This window comes from Diceros bicornis, chromosome 25 (assembly GCF_020826845.1).
Source record: "Diceros bicornis minor isolate mBicDic1 chromosome 25, mDicBic1.mat.cur, whole genome shotgun sequence".
Lineage (NCBI taxonomy): Eukaryota > Metazoa > Chordata > Mammalia > Perissodactyla > Rhinocerotidae > Diceros > Diceros bicornis.
The window spans coordinates 1,042,192-1,059,872 of record NC_080764.1 but is presented as its reverse complement, the minus strand read 5'-3'; the positions used below and the strand labels follow the sequence as shown (position 1 = coordinate 1,059,872).

At 52.0% G+C, this 17,681-nt stretch overlaps 1 protein-coding gene across 11 annotated transcripts in view; it reads right to left on the bottom strand.

Moving 5' to 3' along the window:
• Positions 1–17,681, bottom strand: part of BRD1 (bromodomain containing 1) — a 52,092-nt gene that overhangs the window by 10,882 nt on the left and 23,529 nt on the right. For 5 of the 11 annotated variants that reach the window (XM_058568115.1, XM_058568116.1, XM_058568122.1 and 2 more), the window contains 5 exons: positions 12,769–12,900; positions 12,151–12,279; positions 11,360–11,672; positions 8,835–9,095; positions 2,100–2,597 (listed from right to left, as the gene is read on the bottom strand). In XM_058568115.1, the coding sequence (XP_058424098.1) occupies positions 2,100–2,597; positions 8,835–9,095; positions 11,360–11,672; positions 12,151–12,279; positions 12,769–12,900 (1,333 nt within the window). The remainder of the gene's footprint in view (positions 1–2,099; positions 2,598–8,834; positions 9,096–11,359; positions 11,673–12,150; positions 12,280–12,768; positions 12,901–17,681) is intronic. The other 6 variants (XM_058568124.1, XM_058568120.1, XM_058568123.1 and 3 more) reach the window with 4 other exon arrangements.

Sequence of the window (17,681 nt, the reverse complement as noted above, 5' to 3'; positions counted from 1 at the left end):
TGGTAAAACTCCTCCACGGTAAGACTCACCGTCACCACCAAAAACCTGCAAAATCCTTCACTCAGAAGCGGAAAAGTAGGAGGGGGGACATTATTTTCTACAAGGGACGTTTGGTGAGGGAGGCCAAGAGGCCCCTGAAAGTCATGATCGCCAGGCTGGTGGACTCTCACGAATGGTCAGAGGCCTACAGGTGGCCATGGTTCCAGCAGGACCTGACTGGTCAGGTGAAGGCCACCGTGGGGCCTCACGGACTACTTCTCAGACACCAGCTTCACGGTGGGGCCCTTGACCAACGGTGTCCTGCACTCATGCTGCAGACAGGGTGGTCGGAGACTCTGGTGTCGGCTGGGCACCCCAGACGGGGGAGAGCGCTGGCCAGGGCCTGGCGTCCTGAGCTGTCACCAAGCAGACAGGCCCTAGAGCCCAGAGCACAGCACACTCCGACTTACCTCCTACTGCTAATCGCTGGGACACTTAAAAAACAAGTGGAAAGAGTCTTCCACTAAATTTGGCTGAGAAAGGCAACGGTGTAAAGGGGAATTCCCAAGCAGTGGAATAAACTCCATCTATATTTTTATCTATATCCTATGAAACATTCAAGTGGCTTCCTATTACTTTAGAATACGAAACAAAAAAGCCTTTAACAAATTATTAAAAAACTCCAACCTCATTATCAATCCATCAAAATAAAAGCACCTAAGTAGAGAATTTCTATAAAATTAATTATATGTGCAAAAGCTTCCCACACCTTAAAATGAAATTCATGGGAAATTATTTTGGCAACAAAAAGAACGAACTATTTGTCAACGTGCAAAAAATGCACCTCAGCGTAGAGACCTCCAACAGCTCCGTCTCCTCCACAGAGGCTTCAGACTGAAAGGATGGACAAGGAAGGCAGACAGCCGTCGGCGGGGTTCCTCCCCCACCAGCCCCCAACTCGACCCCGCCCTGGCGGGGCTCCAGGACGGGGATTCACTCGCTGCCGCCTCGGGAAATAAAGCCACGGCCACCCAGCCCCACATCCTCATGGCTGAAATGCACAAGAAGGCGCCCTAACACACAGCTGGAAGAAGAAATGCACTTCCGTCTGTCTAGACACAGCAGATGGACCAGTAACCAACAGAAACCAGGCCTTGAGCCCCAACAAGAAGCCAGAGGACAAACACGTTCACACACACCTCCAAGAGGAGGCGTCAGAGACGTAACCCCACCACCTCCCAGAGGCACGGCCATCACTGAACAACACACGGATGACAAACTGTCCTGCTAGTTCAACCGACTCAGAAATTCCTTGGCTTTAACCTGAAGGGTTAGAAACAGAGGCTGTGAAAGAGCAAAGGCGGCTTCCTTCAAACTCAGCACAGTGGAAATTCCATGAAAATGCTACCGATGTAACACGTGCATAGGAACTTCTTGGTAAATTAATTAAACAAATTTAAGTTATAAAAGCTTAGTAGTAAATGAGAGACACTTTCAAGCACTGTTTTAGCAGGTCATAAGAATTCGTCATATGTGTACTAACAAAGCTGCACAGAACAGTGAGAAAACGTCAAAATGATCTTTAATCAACTGGGCCCAGTGCTGCCTTCAGCCCTAGGACAGAATCCTGTCAGAGGGCCCAGGGCACGTGCTGTCTTCAGAAAGGGAGGCCTGCGGCACGGCAGAGACTAGACCCGGCCCCCAGACACCCCTCGGCCCCACACAGTCACCCTCATGTGTGTCCCTTCAAGGGAGTTCCTCGAACTAGGCACAGCCTCTCACACGCCACCAGTTTACCTGGACGCATACTGTGTGCAAAATGACCAAGTACCAACCACACTCTGAAGCCGCTCTTGGTATAAAAAAAACAGAGGCAAGGGACGAGCTCGGCCACACGCACCAGGCCAACCCCAGCCCACAGCCACCCCCAGTGGCACCACCTCAGAACTATGCTTTAGGGCTTTTCGAAGAAAAGCTGCACGGTCTGTCTTCTTTTCTGAAATTAAGAGAGCTCTGGACAGTGAACTGCACAAACAACAGCCGGTGGCACCTCCCGACAACGCTGCCCGGAGTCCCTGGAGGAGAAAGGACGCGCGGCGAGGGCACTCTGTGGCATTTACCTGTGTCCAGGCGCTTTCCCGGGGACCCCTCCTCCACCTCGGAGTCGCCGCAGGTGCTCCGCGACCTTTTTCTTGGCTGCAGAAGAGTCTCCAACCTCGGAAGGACTACAGACAAAAAGGTTTTGGTCCCTAGCTGAGGAGAAGTTGGCTGGGTTTCAGTGTTCTTGGCAGACTTTGGGGGGCTTACACTTTTCGATTTGCAGAAGAGAACAGAAGTGCGTCTGTTTACATCGCTTGATGGCTCCGCCACCGCGGAGGCCGCCGCCGCCGGCGCATCGCCACTACTGGCGAGGGTGGGCTCTGGAGGGTGTCCGATTACCAGTGCGCTCTGAGTGCAAGTGCTATGTGATTCATTATCAAATGTGACTCTTTTGAATAGTTTACTCTGCTCTGGGTTGAGTTCTACTGGTTTGAGGGTTGGTGGTTCTGAATTAGTCTCCGAGTTTGAAGGAAGAGGTAATGCATCTGATGGTTCAAGTTTAGGGGGAGATTTATCTCCTGAAAAAATTATAAATAAAGTGATTTTTGAAAACTGATAATTATAAAATCTATTATAAAACTTACTATAAATGTGAAGTCCACCAAAATACTAATTCAATTAAGGAAACAAAGCATCACACACAACTGTCTGAAAGCAGTGAGGGCCACTGCGGCCCGGCCCCGGGGGTGTGGCTGTGTGCGTTTCCCTAACCCCAAACACTGGGGTACCTGGCACCCAGGTCCAGGTGCCCAGGTGTATAAAGTTACTCTCTGAAAACAACTGTGGAAGGTCACTTCACATACGCCAACATTAAACACATCATTCGAGTTCATGACAATTTCTGCAATCAACAATTCACTTACCTTGAAGAAGAAAAGATATTTCACATAACTAAGGGGTCTAACCAGGCATTCCCACACAGTCCTGACCCCGGCCACGAGGTTAGCAGACAAAAGGAAACACTTAAATCTGATTTCTGACCAGGGCTTCCTAAGTTGATGTCAAAAACAGGGAGTGGGGAGTGACTGTGAACACTTCTCCAGGAAAGCAGGAAAACTTCCCACCCAGTTCTCAGAACACACTAACTTCTACACCACATTCTGAAATGCTATACTATAGGTTCTTTTTTTTTTTTTTTAATCTGACTTTAAAAATAAAAATACAGTCTTTGGAAGAAGACTATTTTAACCTCTTTAAAAAAGACTTTCAAAATTTTCTAATAGAACAAGAAGTCTGAAAAACGCACGGAGCAGACCTTTAGCCCTCGGCCCTGCGAGGCTTATCTGTTTGACACCAGTGCCTGGAGAGGAGACCCTCCAGGGATGAAGCAGGCTGAGCGAGCAAGGTTATACCCACTGCGATAAGCCACTGTGGATTCCTTCCGCGCAAGACTGATTTTGGCTACAGGACGTGTGATATAAAACCAAGAATAACAATTTAAAGGAGCTTAAGATGTATATATTATCACTAGTGTAGTTTTCATTTTATTAAATCTGCAAATTTCCCAAAAACCATTTGAAATAAGTAAGGTTAAAACATTAACTCCAAAGTCATCTTGAAGATGAAAAGCTACACAACTAGGGTTCACTGATGCCTCAGAGCAAATGTTTTCAGAATTCTCCCCAACTAACGTAAGAAGAATCAAAGAAGCAAAGCTCAGACCGCTGGAAGCAGGCAGCACCTGACCTGCGGGGGGCTCTGATCTGCTCTCAGAAACAGCCTTGGTCAGGCCTTGGCGGGCTCTGGTGGAGGCTTGCCTGAAAGGTGCCTTTGCCTTCAAATGCCACTCAAAGCCTGTTAGAGCATGTTACAGGTGAGACTCACACACCCAGGGGAAGGTGTTTCCTCAACAAAAAGCCCTAGAAAAGTCAGTTTTAGATAGAAGACACAAACTTATCTGGTGCATAAAACTGACGCCACAGGTGCACACTGACCTGGCATGTGTGACATCCAGAAAGTGGAAACACTGGATCACGAACCATACTGACTGACACGTTGGCTGGTGACAAAAGTCTTCCCACCCACTGTTTAGTCACTAACAGGTTTAAGAAAATACTATTTACAAAACACACAGGAATACTGATCAGATGGAAATTGGGGAACATGAAAAATTACTGTTGAAAAGCTTTGTGTTAATAACTGTAAACTCCTATTCTGCCCCCGAGGGCGCACGTGCAGATGAAGAAGCTTTAGCACCTGTCCTGCAGTCTTCCGCTGCTGGCCGGCCTCTGGGAAGCACGGGCTGCAGGGCCCCTTCCCCTCTCCCTTCTCAAGCCAGTACCTCAGCTTACTTCCTGCCTCCTTTTCCTCCCTCTGGCCTCTCCCTCAGGCCTCCACATAGGGCTCTTGTCCTGACTATCAGACCGTAAGTGCCTGCCAAAATCCCTGCTGCCTCTGCGGGGCCACAGCCAGTGGTCTGCCTCAGTCCTGGCCCAGTGGCCTCGGCTGCACTGGGCAGCAGCAACTACAGCCTGAGACAGACTCTTCTACCTGGCCCCTGTGGCTTCCTCCTGCCTCCCTGGGTTGTCCCACTCGGGGTGCTGGCTAAAAGGCACGCAGACTCCTGTTCTGGCTCAACACCTAGAGCCCGCCCCCTCCTGCCTGGGCAGGAGCCAGCTAAGGTGCCCACGTCCTGGCCGCACACACAAGGCCCTGGTCCACTGCGGTCCACACCTTCTCCCCCTCGCACAGCCCGCCCACACAGGGGCTTCTCCTGCCCTCATGTGAGCCCCACACCAGACGCGAAGGTCACAACCTTCTCAGATGGGCCTCTCAACCCTCCTCCTATCCAAAAGTGGCCCCTGTGGCACAGCCACAGCCACATTTGCTCACCCACCATCCCTGCTCTGCAGTCACTCCAAGCGCCCACTGTCCCTGCTCTGTGGTCTGCCAGGGCACCTCACAGGAAGCATTTCCATGGCGTTAAGGGAGTGGACAGAGAAAAGGCAGTGGTCAAAAGCAGAGGCTGCTCAGGTGACCAGGTACAAACCACCTGCACCACCAGCTGTGGGACCCACGCAGGCCACTGATCCCCTTTGGGTCTCAGTTTCCTCAACCACGAGATGAGAAAAGACAGCACCTGTGCCTGGTGAACCCCACGGCTGCACCATCGTGCCCATCGGCCCGCCGACAGAGCAGGCGTGCCCGATCAGGACCCTGAGTGGAAATCCTACTGTAAGTTAATATACAAGTATGAAAATTCTGTTAGAAAGTCACTGGCTGCTAACAGTTATATGTTACTTAACTGTGTGTGAGAAATGCTCAATTAGCTTCTACAATAAATTCTGCGACTTGAACGTAGAGTCTCAGAGTCTGTAAATACAGAAATCAGCATCTAAAATTCCACTTAATGGGGCTTATTACAATACTAAATAGCAAATGGGTAACCATAAAGTGGTTTCACACTCAGGATGCCTGATCTAAACTAGCTACTCTAAGAAACTAAAAGATGCAGCTAACTCTGGAGGAACAGGTCTACAATATTTTACACACCTGGGTGCCAGCTACAACAATCCAGTGCTCCTGTATCAAAGCCACAGAAAGCTCGGGACAATCACAATGAATGAATCGGCCATTTCTGACCCATGACTGTACACCATCTTTACCATCACCCCTGCCTCGTGTTTCCTTCCCTCGCAATCCTAAAAGGAGAACACGACACACATGTATACTTCACACCAAGTGAACCATCCTTTTATAAACACAGCAGGGTCCTGGCATGCTCCAGCGTGACGTGTGTATAAAGCAGGACCCACCAAACCGCAATCCCGCAGGCTGAACAGAATCTCGGCTGCCCTGAGCTGAAGCAGACCCCCTGGAGCCTTCAGAAAAGGAGAAAGGCACAGTCTTGACACAGTGAAGGCAGAGCTCACCACACAACTTAAAACCCCAACAACTGGAGACGAAAGCCCCATCCAGCGACGCTGTGATGGCGGCCTGAACCCTGCCAGCCTGCCGTGCACTGCTCTCCTGCAAAGCCACCTTGTCTTCATTATTCTGCATCCAACCAACTAGTGTGATGTTAGTTAACTAACACCAAACTTTCTGTAAAACTTTCTGTAAAACCCTCTAAGAGCTGCTAATCACGCCCTCAAGGCTCACCAGCTGAAGCGGGCGAGGCGCACTTCCACTTCCAGCTGTAACTGAGCCTCCCCAGCTCCGCAGTCAACCCAGGAGAACGGCCCCAAACTGAAACCCAAACCGTCGAGGAGGTAAGGCAACAGCAGAGCTGCTGCACCAGTGGCCCCAAACTGCAGGGAGTGCGTGGAAGGAAACGGGGCCTGCTGCTGCCGCCACAGCCACCGCCGCCTGCAGGCCTCCTCAACTCCAGTGGCCCAGTCAGAGGATCTCCTTCAGATCAGAGGGCCTCAGCAGGCCTGACACCCAACCATCACTTCCCTTCAAATGGAAACCACGCAAATGTTAAACTACAATTAAGTGTTTCATATTAAAGAATTACTACTTTTGTGTATGATAATATTGTAGTCATGGGTCCTTGTTTTTCAGAAGATTCTTGGTTTTTATCCCATGATAAGTATTACGAGTTCAGATTTCTATCCTAACTCACAAATGTCTATTTCTGGTTGTCTTCACCAATATTTATGTAATTAAATATAATTAAATATAAATAAATTCTTATGGTGGGTACTCCCTCCCTCCCTTCCCTACCCCTCCAACCACCTTTCCCATCAGCTAAAAGGAAAATGCCCTTTCCACGTATTTAGTCATTTTTAACAACAGGCCTAACACTCCACAGACAACTCCAGCCATCTTTTCTCTCAGAGCTCACTGTGTGTGTGCTTCCTTCAAAATGACCCAGGGCCACAGAGCAGCAAAGGTGGCATTCCAGGGGAATGGGCTTGCTCCTGCCCAGCATGAGGGGGCCTAACCGGCCTGGCAGGTGAGGAAGACTATGCCAGGAGGAAGCCCTCGGGAAGAAGAAGCAAGGCCACACAGCACTCTGCAGAGAGAAGACCAGGAATGCCAGGGAGGTGAAGGCGCTCACAAGAGCTCTCCTGATGCTGGTCAACTGACTTGTTGACAAGGTTTTTCCTCAACTCACTCTTTTCAGCGCAAGTAATACACAAAGCGTAGTTTTCCCAAAAGAAGAGAATCAGATCACCTCAGCCAGAGTGAGAGCCAGGGAGCGGGAGGGGGGCTGGCCAGGAGGAAGGCATCCACCCCACACTAGGCCCTGCCCTATTCCCAAGGACCCACCAGGGCACAAAAGGCTGGCAGCCCAGGATCCCAGATAGATCTGGCTGTCAAAGGTCCCTGTGAGCAAGTGCCCCTCAGAACAAAACCCACAAGGGCCTCAAAGGCAGTGGAAAGCCATGTGTTCACAGCAGAGGCTTCCACATTGAAGGGTGAAGCTGCTTCTCTGTTCTATGGACTGACTATCATTTACATCCCCCAAAAGAGAAGGTATAGAGTCTGTATCTTACAGTACGGTAACCTAACTAGAGGAACCAGAGAGCTGAAACAAACCAGGTATGAAGTGAGGCAAGGCTGCGTGAACAGGGCTCAGCTGTACACTCAGGAGGCCGTCTTCTCGGAGGAAGGAGACTCAAGGGCTCTGCTCTGGCTCTGCCAGCTGCCTCATGCAACACGCTAGAGGGGTACACAGGGGCACTGCCTCACCTCAGAGGGACTAGCCAACCACTAGCAGGCTTGCTCGTGGGACTGGCCGGATGATGGTGCCCCTCACAGGAGACACTGCGTGGTCCTTACAGGTACATGGCAGGGCCGCACCCACCAATAAAGATGTCCACAGCAGACCAAATTTTTTTTAAAAAAGCAAATTGTACAATTTTGTGTGTCTTGTTTTAATGTTTTTGCTGTTCTTATTTGGATATGCCGAGAAAAACACAGCTGTGGTGGGAAGGAGTCTTAGTCCTCTTTCTGTTTTATGTAACTAAAATGCGCTGACTCTAAAACAGAAAAGGAGAGGCAAAAAAGAGGAAAGGGTTTTCCACCACATCCCACATGCTCACACAATGGAGTCGAGAGCTTTCACCTGAAGTCCCCTTCACGGAACACAAGGCCCCCACCAGTACCCACTCCACCGAAGGTCACGTTTGCACTGTGGGTTTTCACAGTTTTCTTACTGGGTAGATGGGTTTCTTCTCTATGTGTTTCCTAATCATAAAAACATCCCTGATGTCTAGCTCTTTTCCCAAATATACTCCAACGATGACTAAGGTAAGCTCTCATCTTTCAACACCATGCAAGTGAACTGCAAGAACGCTGCTGAGAAGGGGGCCGTGTCTGGGCAGCCTACAGGGCAGCTCTGGTTCAGCTGCCTGCTCCCCACCGACTGGTGGTGTGTGTTACCTTCCCACCCTTCAAAACACCAGAGAGGAGCACGTTAAGTGAGAGTACTTTAAAACAGCCCTTTCACAACGCTGCATTTGATAATCTAGTGCATAATTAGATGGCTCTCCCTCCACTTACACAGCACAACAAAATAATCATTACTCCTATCATACAAGCCACCTTTACTCTTCAACCACTCTGGATGGTTGTGTAAGACCTAAACCATTCTTTTTAAATAGTTTTTCAGGACCAAGCTGAGAAAAAAATTCTTATTCTGTGCCTTAAACTTTGTAACCATTTAAGTGCCAAAATACAGCACAGATGGCAGGAGCTGTAAGGAAATAAAACACCCGCTGGGTGAGGCTTTGTGAATTTCAAAACACAAAGTCAGTGGTGACTCCTGGGACTTAGTTAAGACTGACAGTGAGATGTGTGCTTACCTTCCTCCCCAGTCTCCTGCCCCAGCCGAGCACCTTCCTCTTCAAAGCTTCCAATACCTGATTCCACGGGTGGGGGCTGGCTGTGCTGCTGGCTGAGCTTGTTTCGAAGGACAGCGATTTCTTTTTTTAGTAACTTGGCCCGCTTGCTCCGCGACCCGCTGGACTTCATGGAGCATGTGAGGTCCAGTTTGTCCAGCAGCTCTCTCAGCTGCTCCTCCAAGACCATGTGGGCCCTGTTGGCTGGGTTCAGCAACCTGTCCACTGAAGTCAAAGGACACACTTCCATTAGCCATCAAATGCTGGTGCTGCCTTCTAAGACAAGAAAACCTTACTGGTCCCAACTGCCTCTTAAAATCACCCTTGGCTGAGGCCCCAGCACAGCCCCGTGATGCAGAAGCACAGGCCCCACCCACTGGAGAGCCCCAAAGGCCCCTCTACTCGTGCTCCGAACCCACGACAGGTCGCTACCATGGGGAGACTGTGTTTCACCCTGTGGGTGTCGGGACGCTCCTGGAGGAAAGTTTCTATGTTCACGGTTGGTGAGGCGCACGGAGGCACAGTGCACTGAAGCAGGGACAGCGTCCAAGTGATGCCTACAACCTCTCCTGGTGCACAACCAAACTATGCCTTTCACTGAAGACAAGCCACCTGTGCCAGGTGAGGGCACAAGAGAAAGACCCAAAAGGGAGGTATGCGCCCCGCTAACCACAGGCACAGAGCACCTGTGCTGACTTGTACCAATGTGGGGCTGTTTGTACAGCACAACTGATGTCTGAGCAGAAGTCTGCAGACCCAGGTTGTTGTGTGGCTTCATTAAAACTGGGCTGCAAAACTCACAGATAATTCTGAATTTCAGGCATACTTACTACAAAAATCCCTAGCAATTTCAATTTCTGCAAAACACCAAAATTTATAAAGCACAAATGATCTTAAATTAGTGAGAAGTGGCTAAGAAAAGAAACTACTCTTCAGAGCTATCTGAAAATAAAAGTGAGAGCGTACGAGAGAAAGAAGACAGAAGCTAAAGCCTGGGCAGAAGTGAATGCAGACCCATCCTCCAGAAACAGCCTTTTACTAAGAGCAATTGTCTTGGGGGCCAGGCCCGTAGCATAGTGGTTAACTTCAGCACGCTCCACTTTGGCGGCCTGGGTTCGTGGGTTCAGATCCCAGGCACGGACCCACACCACTCATCAGCCATGCTGTGGCGGCAACCCACTTATATAGAGGAAGACTGGCACAGAAGTTAACTCAGGGCAAATCTTCCTCAGCAAAAAAAAAAACAAAAAAACAAAAAAAACCTGTCTTTTTATGAAGTAAACAGAACATTAGTATAGGGAAATAAATAAGATTGCCTAAAACACAATAGCCTGGCTTGTATCCATAAATCATCATTCCAAAAAATCTTCATAGATGATACAACCTCAAAAACCTTCACAAAAACAAAAATCATGTCATTTGAAGCCCCGAAGAAATAACAGCTCAGAATATCTTGTTGATCCTTTAAGCTGAGGACCAGCCCTGCGTGTGCACCACACAGGCCCCAGCACAGCGTGAAGGCCCTCGGTGCCCATATGCACTTAATGGAGAGAGAGAGAGGAGCACCCACTGCCCATGACGTGTGGCCACTAGCTCACCTATGTCCCTGCCCAGATACTGAGGCAGGAAACACTAGGACTTCTCATCCTTAATTTTAGCCTTAGTGAAAAAGCGGGTGCTCAAGTTTACTTAGGCAACACCAAGGCATCTTGTAGGCCATTTTCTGAAAGGCCCAACACGGAGCAGCCCCAAACCCCTGCCCGTTCCAGGGAGGTCGGTGGTGGCCAGAGTATGGTGGCTGGAGCAAGACGCAGTGAGGGGAACTCCCGATTTCCAAGGATCAGAACAAGTGGGCAGAGCCCTGGCATGTCTGAGGAGCACATGCCCACATTCAGGGGGAGGCACAGCCCAGTCTGGAGGCCTTTCTGCAGCGTGTGCACACCAGGAGCAAAGGGCTCAGAGGGAAAGCCCACGCGAGCTCCTGTGCTTGTCTTGTTCACTTTGAAACTCAGCTAACAGTCTCCCTCTAGCCACAAGACACCCTTGGAAGTCATCAAGGCCCCCCCGGGGACAAGTCCCCAACTAAACTGCTGCCTGGTCTGCATCAGGTAAACCTGGGCAGTCCCAGACAGGGCCGCCGGCCACGTGTCTCCGAAGCAGGCCCCTGAAATGGGGCTGTTCTGAAAAGAGATGTGCTGTGAGTGTAAAACACAAACCAGGTGGAAAAAAGAATTAAAACTCAATGAAAAATATCCTCAGTAGTTTCTATGTTGATTACAGGTTGAAATCACAATACTTCAGATGTACTGGGTTAAAGATATGTCATTAAAATAAATTTCACCTATTTCTTTTCCCTTTTTTCATGAGGCTACTAGAAAATTTCAAGTTACATATGTGGTTTGCACTCTATTTCTACTGCACCATGCCAGCGCAGTCTGCAGGAAGGAGCGTTCTCCTGTCTGTGCCTGGATGCAGGGCCCGGTGCTTACCGTCATCCCAGGAGAAAGGCCGCCGAGGGGCCGCAGCAGGCCGCTCAGGCAGGTGCATCCCCGAGGCCTCCTCGAAGCCGATGCTGTCCGCCTGGCGCCTGGCCTGCCTCAGAACAACACCGCCCTGATCACGCAGCCTCACCGCGGCTCTATAAAACACCGTGTCCTTGGCATTGTACTTCATGCAGTTATCTACAATGAGATTAAAATCCTCCTCAAACTCAGTGAGGTTTGTATACCCTTGAGCTTCTAGCCGTTTCCTCATTGTGGCAAAGTCCATGGGATGTTTAATGTGATCCAAATAATCTGGTACCTAATTTCAGAGAGGAAAAATAATCATTTACAAACAAAAAAGCACTCTTATTCCTTCTATATAATCAATATACCCATTACATATGAGAACCACGGGTGCACACACACACATGCACAGCACACACACGGCACAAATGGTTCTCACAGTAACAAGTGGCAGCACAGAGACACACCAAACTTAAACCTCACATCCTTCCAGGAACCCACCCGCCTGACTCAAATTCCTTTAATTAAAAACCCAGCATCTGGTGCACTGGTCTGGGCAGACACCTGCCAACTGCCACGAGGCTCTACAGAGCAACTTTCACCCATCCCGTTTCCAATATTTTACAATGAAATCTATCACTTTTATGATAAAAAAAAGAAACACGTTAAATAAAATTGAGAAATTAGGAATACAAGTAACCGTACACTCTTATCTAGTTAATGTTTACTCATGAAGTAGCAGAGCAAACCGTCAGGAGCACGTGAACACCCACCTCCTTCAGGCTCACCGGCTGGGCGAATATGCGAGCCGGGTCCTTCTCCTGCAGCTGGTCCAGCACGGAGCGCAGCAGCACCGTGAGCGGGGTCAGCCGCAGCTCCAGGGCCATCTGCTCCACTTTCACCTGCAGGACAACTGCACTCAGTCTCAACACTCCCAATGGGACCCTCTCTCTCTGAAAAATCGCACTTCCTGTCTCGAGTGCTAGGCATCATCACTCATCCCACAGCCAATAAAGGCTCCTACTTTAAACGCTGTGCACGTTTCATCTTGCCCGCTGCCCAGCAAACTGCCTGCAGCCTATGTCAAGGCACATCACACATTGTACCAGCGGGCTCCCACTTCCCCCAGCCCAATGTCATCCCAGGACACAGCACTGGACACCACCCTGCCCCCGTGCCACCCCCTCCATAAAGCCACCGGCAATCCAGGGCAGGCAGTCACCTGGCCTGTGCCCCAAGGGAGGACGACTTGGTGGAGGGCCGGAGGTGGCATGGCCAACCCCAGGGGCCAGCTCTCAGGAGTCTTCAGCCTACGGCCTGCGACACCCAGCTGGGGTCTCCGAACCACCCTGGGGATGCTCAAAGGGCCACAGCTCCGCGCAGAACCTCACCTGCTCGCGCTTGAGCTTCTCGCGCTTGCGCAGGAGCTCGATCAGCAGGCGCGCCCGCTCCAGGTCATGCCGCAGCCGCTGCCAGTACTTCAGCTTCTCTTTGGCGGCTTGAATCTCTTCGTCATTTTCTCTCTGAGAAAATCAATCCAGACTTGGCTTCAGATGCCCTCACGGTGAGAGGCAGTGGCGGGAGCCCAGCCCTGAGCACAGGCCCGTGACAGCACGTGGAGCTGCGAGCCAGCCTGGGCGCTGACCAGCAGGGCTGAGGAGGGTGGGGGCAGAAGTGCACGGACTCCGCCCTGGAGGGAGCCACAGGGTCTCCATGAGCACGAGGAGGCAAGGGGCCTTCACAGGACTCGAAGAGGTGAAGGACCCGCAATGTGGGCACATGCCTTGACCCCAGGTCAGGAGGAGCCTCAGTGACCAGGGCAGCCATCATGGGCCGGGGCCTCCCACCTCCTGGAAACTGGGAATGGAGGAAGCAATCCGAGAAGAAACCAAAATACACAAAACGCCGGGGCCGAGCCAGCAACAGGAGGGTCTGTGCCCTGGACAGGCCGTTTCCCTGAGTTCCGTCCACTGCCCACCACTGGGGTCACTGTGGAGACCCAGCACAAGTGGGTCCGCGTCCCTGTGTGCCAGCATCTGGCGCCTCTGAAATCAGCGCTCCATGGTCACCACTGCAGCGCCTCTTCCTGCCTCAGTAGGACACACGTGCCACTGACCTCAACGCAGCCCGTGACAAGCCTGTTTCCTTTCTAGCATTTTCAAAACCAAAAATGTCGTACGGAAAAAGCAAAGAAAGGGAAGGTGGTGGGAGAGACTGGGCCTGAGGAGGGAGGCCCCCTCCCAATGCACCTTGGACCAAGGAGCACAGAAGAGCTGCCGCGGCCACAACAGGACACAAGCAACTTGGCAGACACATGCTCCCATGGCAGCCACCACAGAAGTCCCCAACAGGACGGCCAGAGAGACCTTCCCAGCATGGGGCCAGCATTCAAACCCCAGGAAATTACAACCAAGGTAACCATGTTCCCGACAACGCGTCTCACACCGGGCTGCTCTGCCCTGAGGACCCGCCGGCCGCGACGCTCCGCATCTTGTCCAACCTCACCCCACTCTCGGGGCTCCCTTCCCTCACAGCAGCTCACTGCCCTCCAGCGCTTCCTCACACTTTCTTTCCCATCCTCCAAGGGTAGCCCAGGCCCAGGTCCTCACACATGTCCAAGGCGGGCACCATGCACTCTTATAGCTGCTGCCCGTCCTCTGCTCTGGGCCACCTTCTACCCGCCTGCTGCCAAGACACAGCACCCACAAGCCCAGAGCTAAGCCTGCCTGCTCGTGTCCGCTTATCACTGGAGGCCCACCCTCTGCCTGATCACAGCTCCACCTGGGCAGACACCGGGTGGAGCCAGTGAAGATGGTGGAGGAAGGCACAGCTGGGGTGCTCCCTCACCTCATCCCGAAACCACGCACCGCTGAGATGCTCAAATCTGTCCCCATCACGACTTCTGACTGGCATCTGGGGCCCTCCTGATCCCAGCAGCCCAGGACGCCCCGCTCCTGTTCCAATTTTATGTGCACATCTCCCTGGACCGAGGGAGGGTCCCTACCTCAGACCGCTTTCCTTTACTACTCCCACGGACACACACACCTAAGCCACGGGTAGGTCGCTCATCATCAGTTTCCAGAACATATGCCACACTTGTGAGATCCTCTTCTATCTCTGGACCATTGTGCCCCGCATGTTTCCACCCCGTCCCATGCAGACTGAAACCACACCCACAGGACAAGGGGTGTCTCCAGCCCCCAGTGCCCCAACCTCACAACGGCCTTACTCCCAGTCTGAACACCAGTGGCCAGAGCTCTCTGCCCACAGAGTAGACTCTGTTGGGATTCAAACCTGAGGCCACAGCGCACAGGGCTGTCCACAGCCCACACTGCTTTCTTTTTTGTGTGTGTGAGGAGGACTAGCCCTGAGCTAACATCCGATGCCACTCCTCCCCCTTTGTTTTTCTTGAGTAATATTGGCATCCGTGCCCATCTTCCTCTATATGGGACGCCGCCACAGCATGGCTTAACAAGCAGTGCGTCGGTGCACGCCCGGGATCCACACCTGTGAGCCGTGGAAGCTGAGCGCGCGCACTTAACCGCCTGCGCCACGGGGCCGGCCCCGCCCACACTGCTTTCTAAAGGATATAGGGTCTGAGGGCAACAACTCACTGTCAAGAACTGCGAGGAATCTTCACACTACAGCCACCAAAACGCAGACAAAGACGAGGCACAGGAGGGGATGAGACCAGAAGAGGCGTTCCAGCCAATGAGGCCGGCCAGTGGCGCAGGGAACGGAGAGGGCTGGACCTGAGCCTCCAAGCTCAACCAGCCCTTCTCTGGCTCCACCAGGAGGTGGCCTCAATGTCCACCAGACGCAAATTGCCAGGCTTATTTTCATGTTATTCAAAATTCTCAGGTATTAAATAGGAATTAACAGTAACATCAGCTATATAAACAAGATATAAATACATAAAAAGGTGGATTTATAAACCAAATTTCCCAAGAGCATCTGGAAGTCATCTTGTCCATCAGTTTGAAATAGACACTCTGAAAACATCAACCAAAGGGTGTTTAGCCAGGTAAGGACCAGCAATCCTAACCCTAACCCCCATGCTATCCGCCCTGCTGACCAGTGTGCTCACTGCCCGGGTCAGAAGACGACCTGCCCGGGGCCAAGGGCCACTCTCCCTGCACACAACCCACCCCACAAGAAAGGGGCCTGCTGATGGGACCTGACCGAGACATGCACGGCCTCCTTTGCTCAAAAGGGCCTGAATTGTCTGACCCTGCTCTTGAGTGGCCTTTATTTCCTAGGTAAAAACCAATCCCGGAAGACTCCATAAAGTGGGATAGAAGGGAAGTTATTTCTAGTACCAAAAAGCTATCAGAAAGAGAATTTTAGAAGACCATGTTTGAAATTGAGCCAACTTCTACCTGAAGAATGAGAAGAGAACGCCCACTGCCTGGAAGGAGACACAAGTGCTGGGGTGGGGGAGACGGCCAGAACCACTCCCAACGGTGAGGACCAGCTTGGTCAAATCAAAACTCCCCGTGCTAGGGGGACAGGGCTGTCCAGCTGTGAGGGGCAGGCCAGCTCCACGGAGTAAGGGCCTCAGCACATCCACCTGAGTCCCAGGACACTCCCAAGGGTGTAGGATCCCAAGGGGCAGCAGTCCCAGCCCCTAAGGTGGGACACACACAAAGGGGCCCAGCTTCTGCTGCTGAACCTGATGCCAACAGCAGGAGGGTGAACGGCGAGGCCCCTGCACCTAGCACAGCACAATGACTGTGTTTCCTAAAGTCACCAGAGAGAGAGGACATGGAGACGCCCTTCCGTCAGAGGGAAACCTCGTGGTGAGCTGGCACACGTGCTCACTCAACAGCAGGACAGGATGAAGAGGAGCCCCCCCACCACCACCTGTGGCACATGCCTGCAAACCCTAACCCCCTCCAGGCTCTGCAGGATGGTGGAGGATGGGATCCGGCCAGGGTCACCATGAAGGCCTCCCAGGAAGGTGCCTGTACTTCTCACCCAGCCAAGGGCTTGAGGGGACCCCGCACTTGCAGCCAGACCAGGCCTCTGTGGACTCCAAAGAGACCACCACAGAAGAGGCAGCATCCTATAGCAGCGCAGTGCATAGCAGCAAGGACCGGGCAAGGCCCAGCCTGAGGGGCCTCGCCTCCTAGGGCACGGGGGACCTCGCCCTCAGACCAGCCGTCCCATCTGTCTGTCTCTGGCCCCCATCAGAAGGAAGGTCAGCCAGGGGAGGGAAGGGCTGCGCCTGACCCCCTTCAGGGCCTGGCTCAGGGAGGGCACCCAGAAACATGGACAAATGAGTCCAATTATACTCTCACATCAAATATTTTTAAAGTTTCAAAAAACATTAAAATCACACCAAGTCTTAAATGTTGTGTGTGAAACATTACGTTTTGGACCCCTCTGAAAAAGCCAACCCTCACAGGATGGAGGGGAGAAAGCAGTTTGCATGCAGCCCTTCCACCGGTCCACGTCGTGTCCTTCCCAGGAAGCAGGACCTAATGCCCCCAAGCATGGCGGGTGCCGGGGGCCAACCCACGTCTGTGGCTGGGTAACTACACAAGCCGCACAAGTGAGCTATCTACAACCATGTCAGTGATTCTCTCCTGCCGGAACACCCCGTCAAGCCGCGCTACACTTCAAGGCTCTCAACACCAACCAACCCAAGTTGTATGGACTCAAATCTACGCGGTTCCTCCCAATTCCTTCTGCCAAGAAAGCTGACACTTTCATTTCTCGTTTTCTGGTGGGTGAATTTATTTTGTATGTAGCAGAATGTGAAATCTAAAACGAGTGATTTCAAACCCATGTGTCAAGGCCTCCTCTGACAGAGCCGCGTGTTCTGGAGGCCTGGTGTTCTCAAGGCAGGCCTCGGCAGCAGGCCTCTCAGTGCACACGTGCCCCCACCTCCCTCCCTCCCAACCTTCTCCTCATCCCGGCTTCCCCACACGGAGTCTCAGTCCTGGTCTGGGCCCAGTCCCACCCACAGACCACACAGGCAGAGCTGAGCCTGAGCTGAGCCCCTGCCATGTCCTCTGCCCGTTTCTAACGGGACTGTGTGCGGCAACGAGCCACCATATACAGTGTGGCTCACCGGGGGCTATATGAAAAGAGAATCCCCTCCAGCCCCGAGATGAGAATCCCGAGTCTGCATTCTCTGCTTCCTTCCATTCCTCTGCCATCACTGGAATGAAGACTAAGGCCTCCATCCTACCTCAGTGTCACAATCTCCCTACAATACCCCGTCCACCCGCAAAGGCCCGGCGCCCCTCCTCTCACACTGGAGGCCTTGTAGGCTCTGGCCCCAACCTCCCAAAAGAGC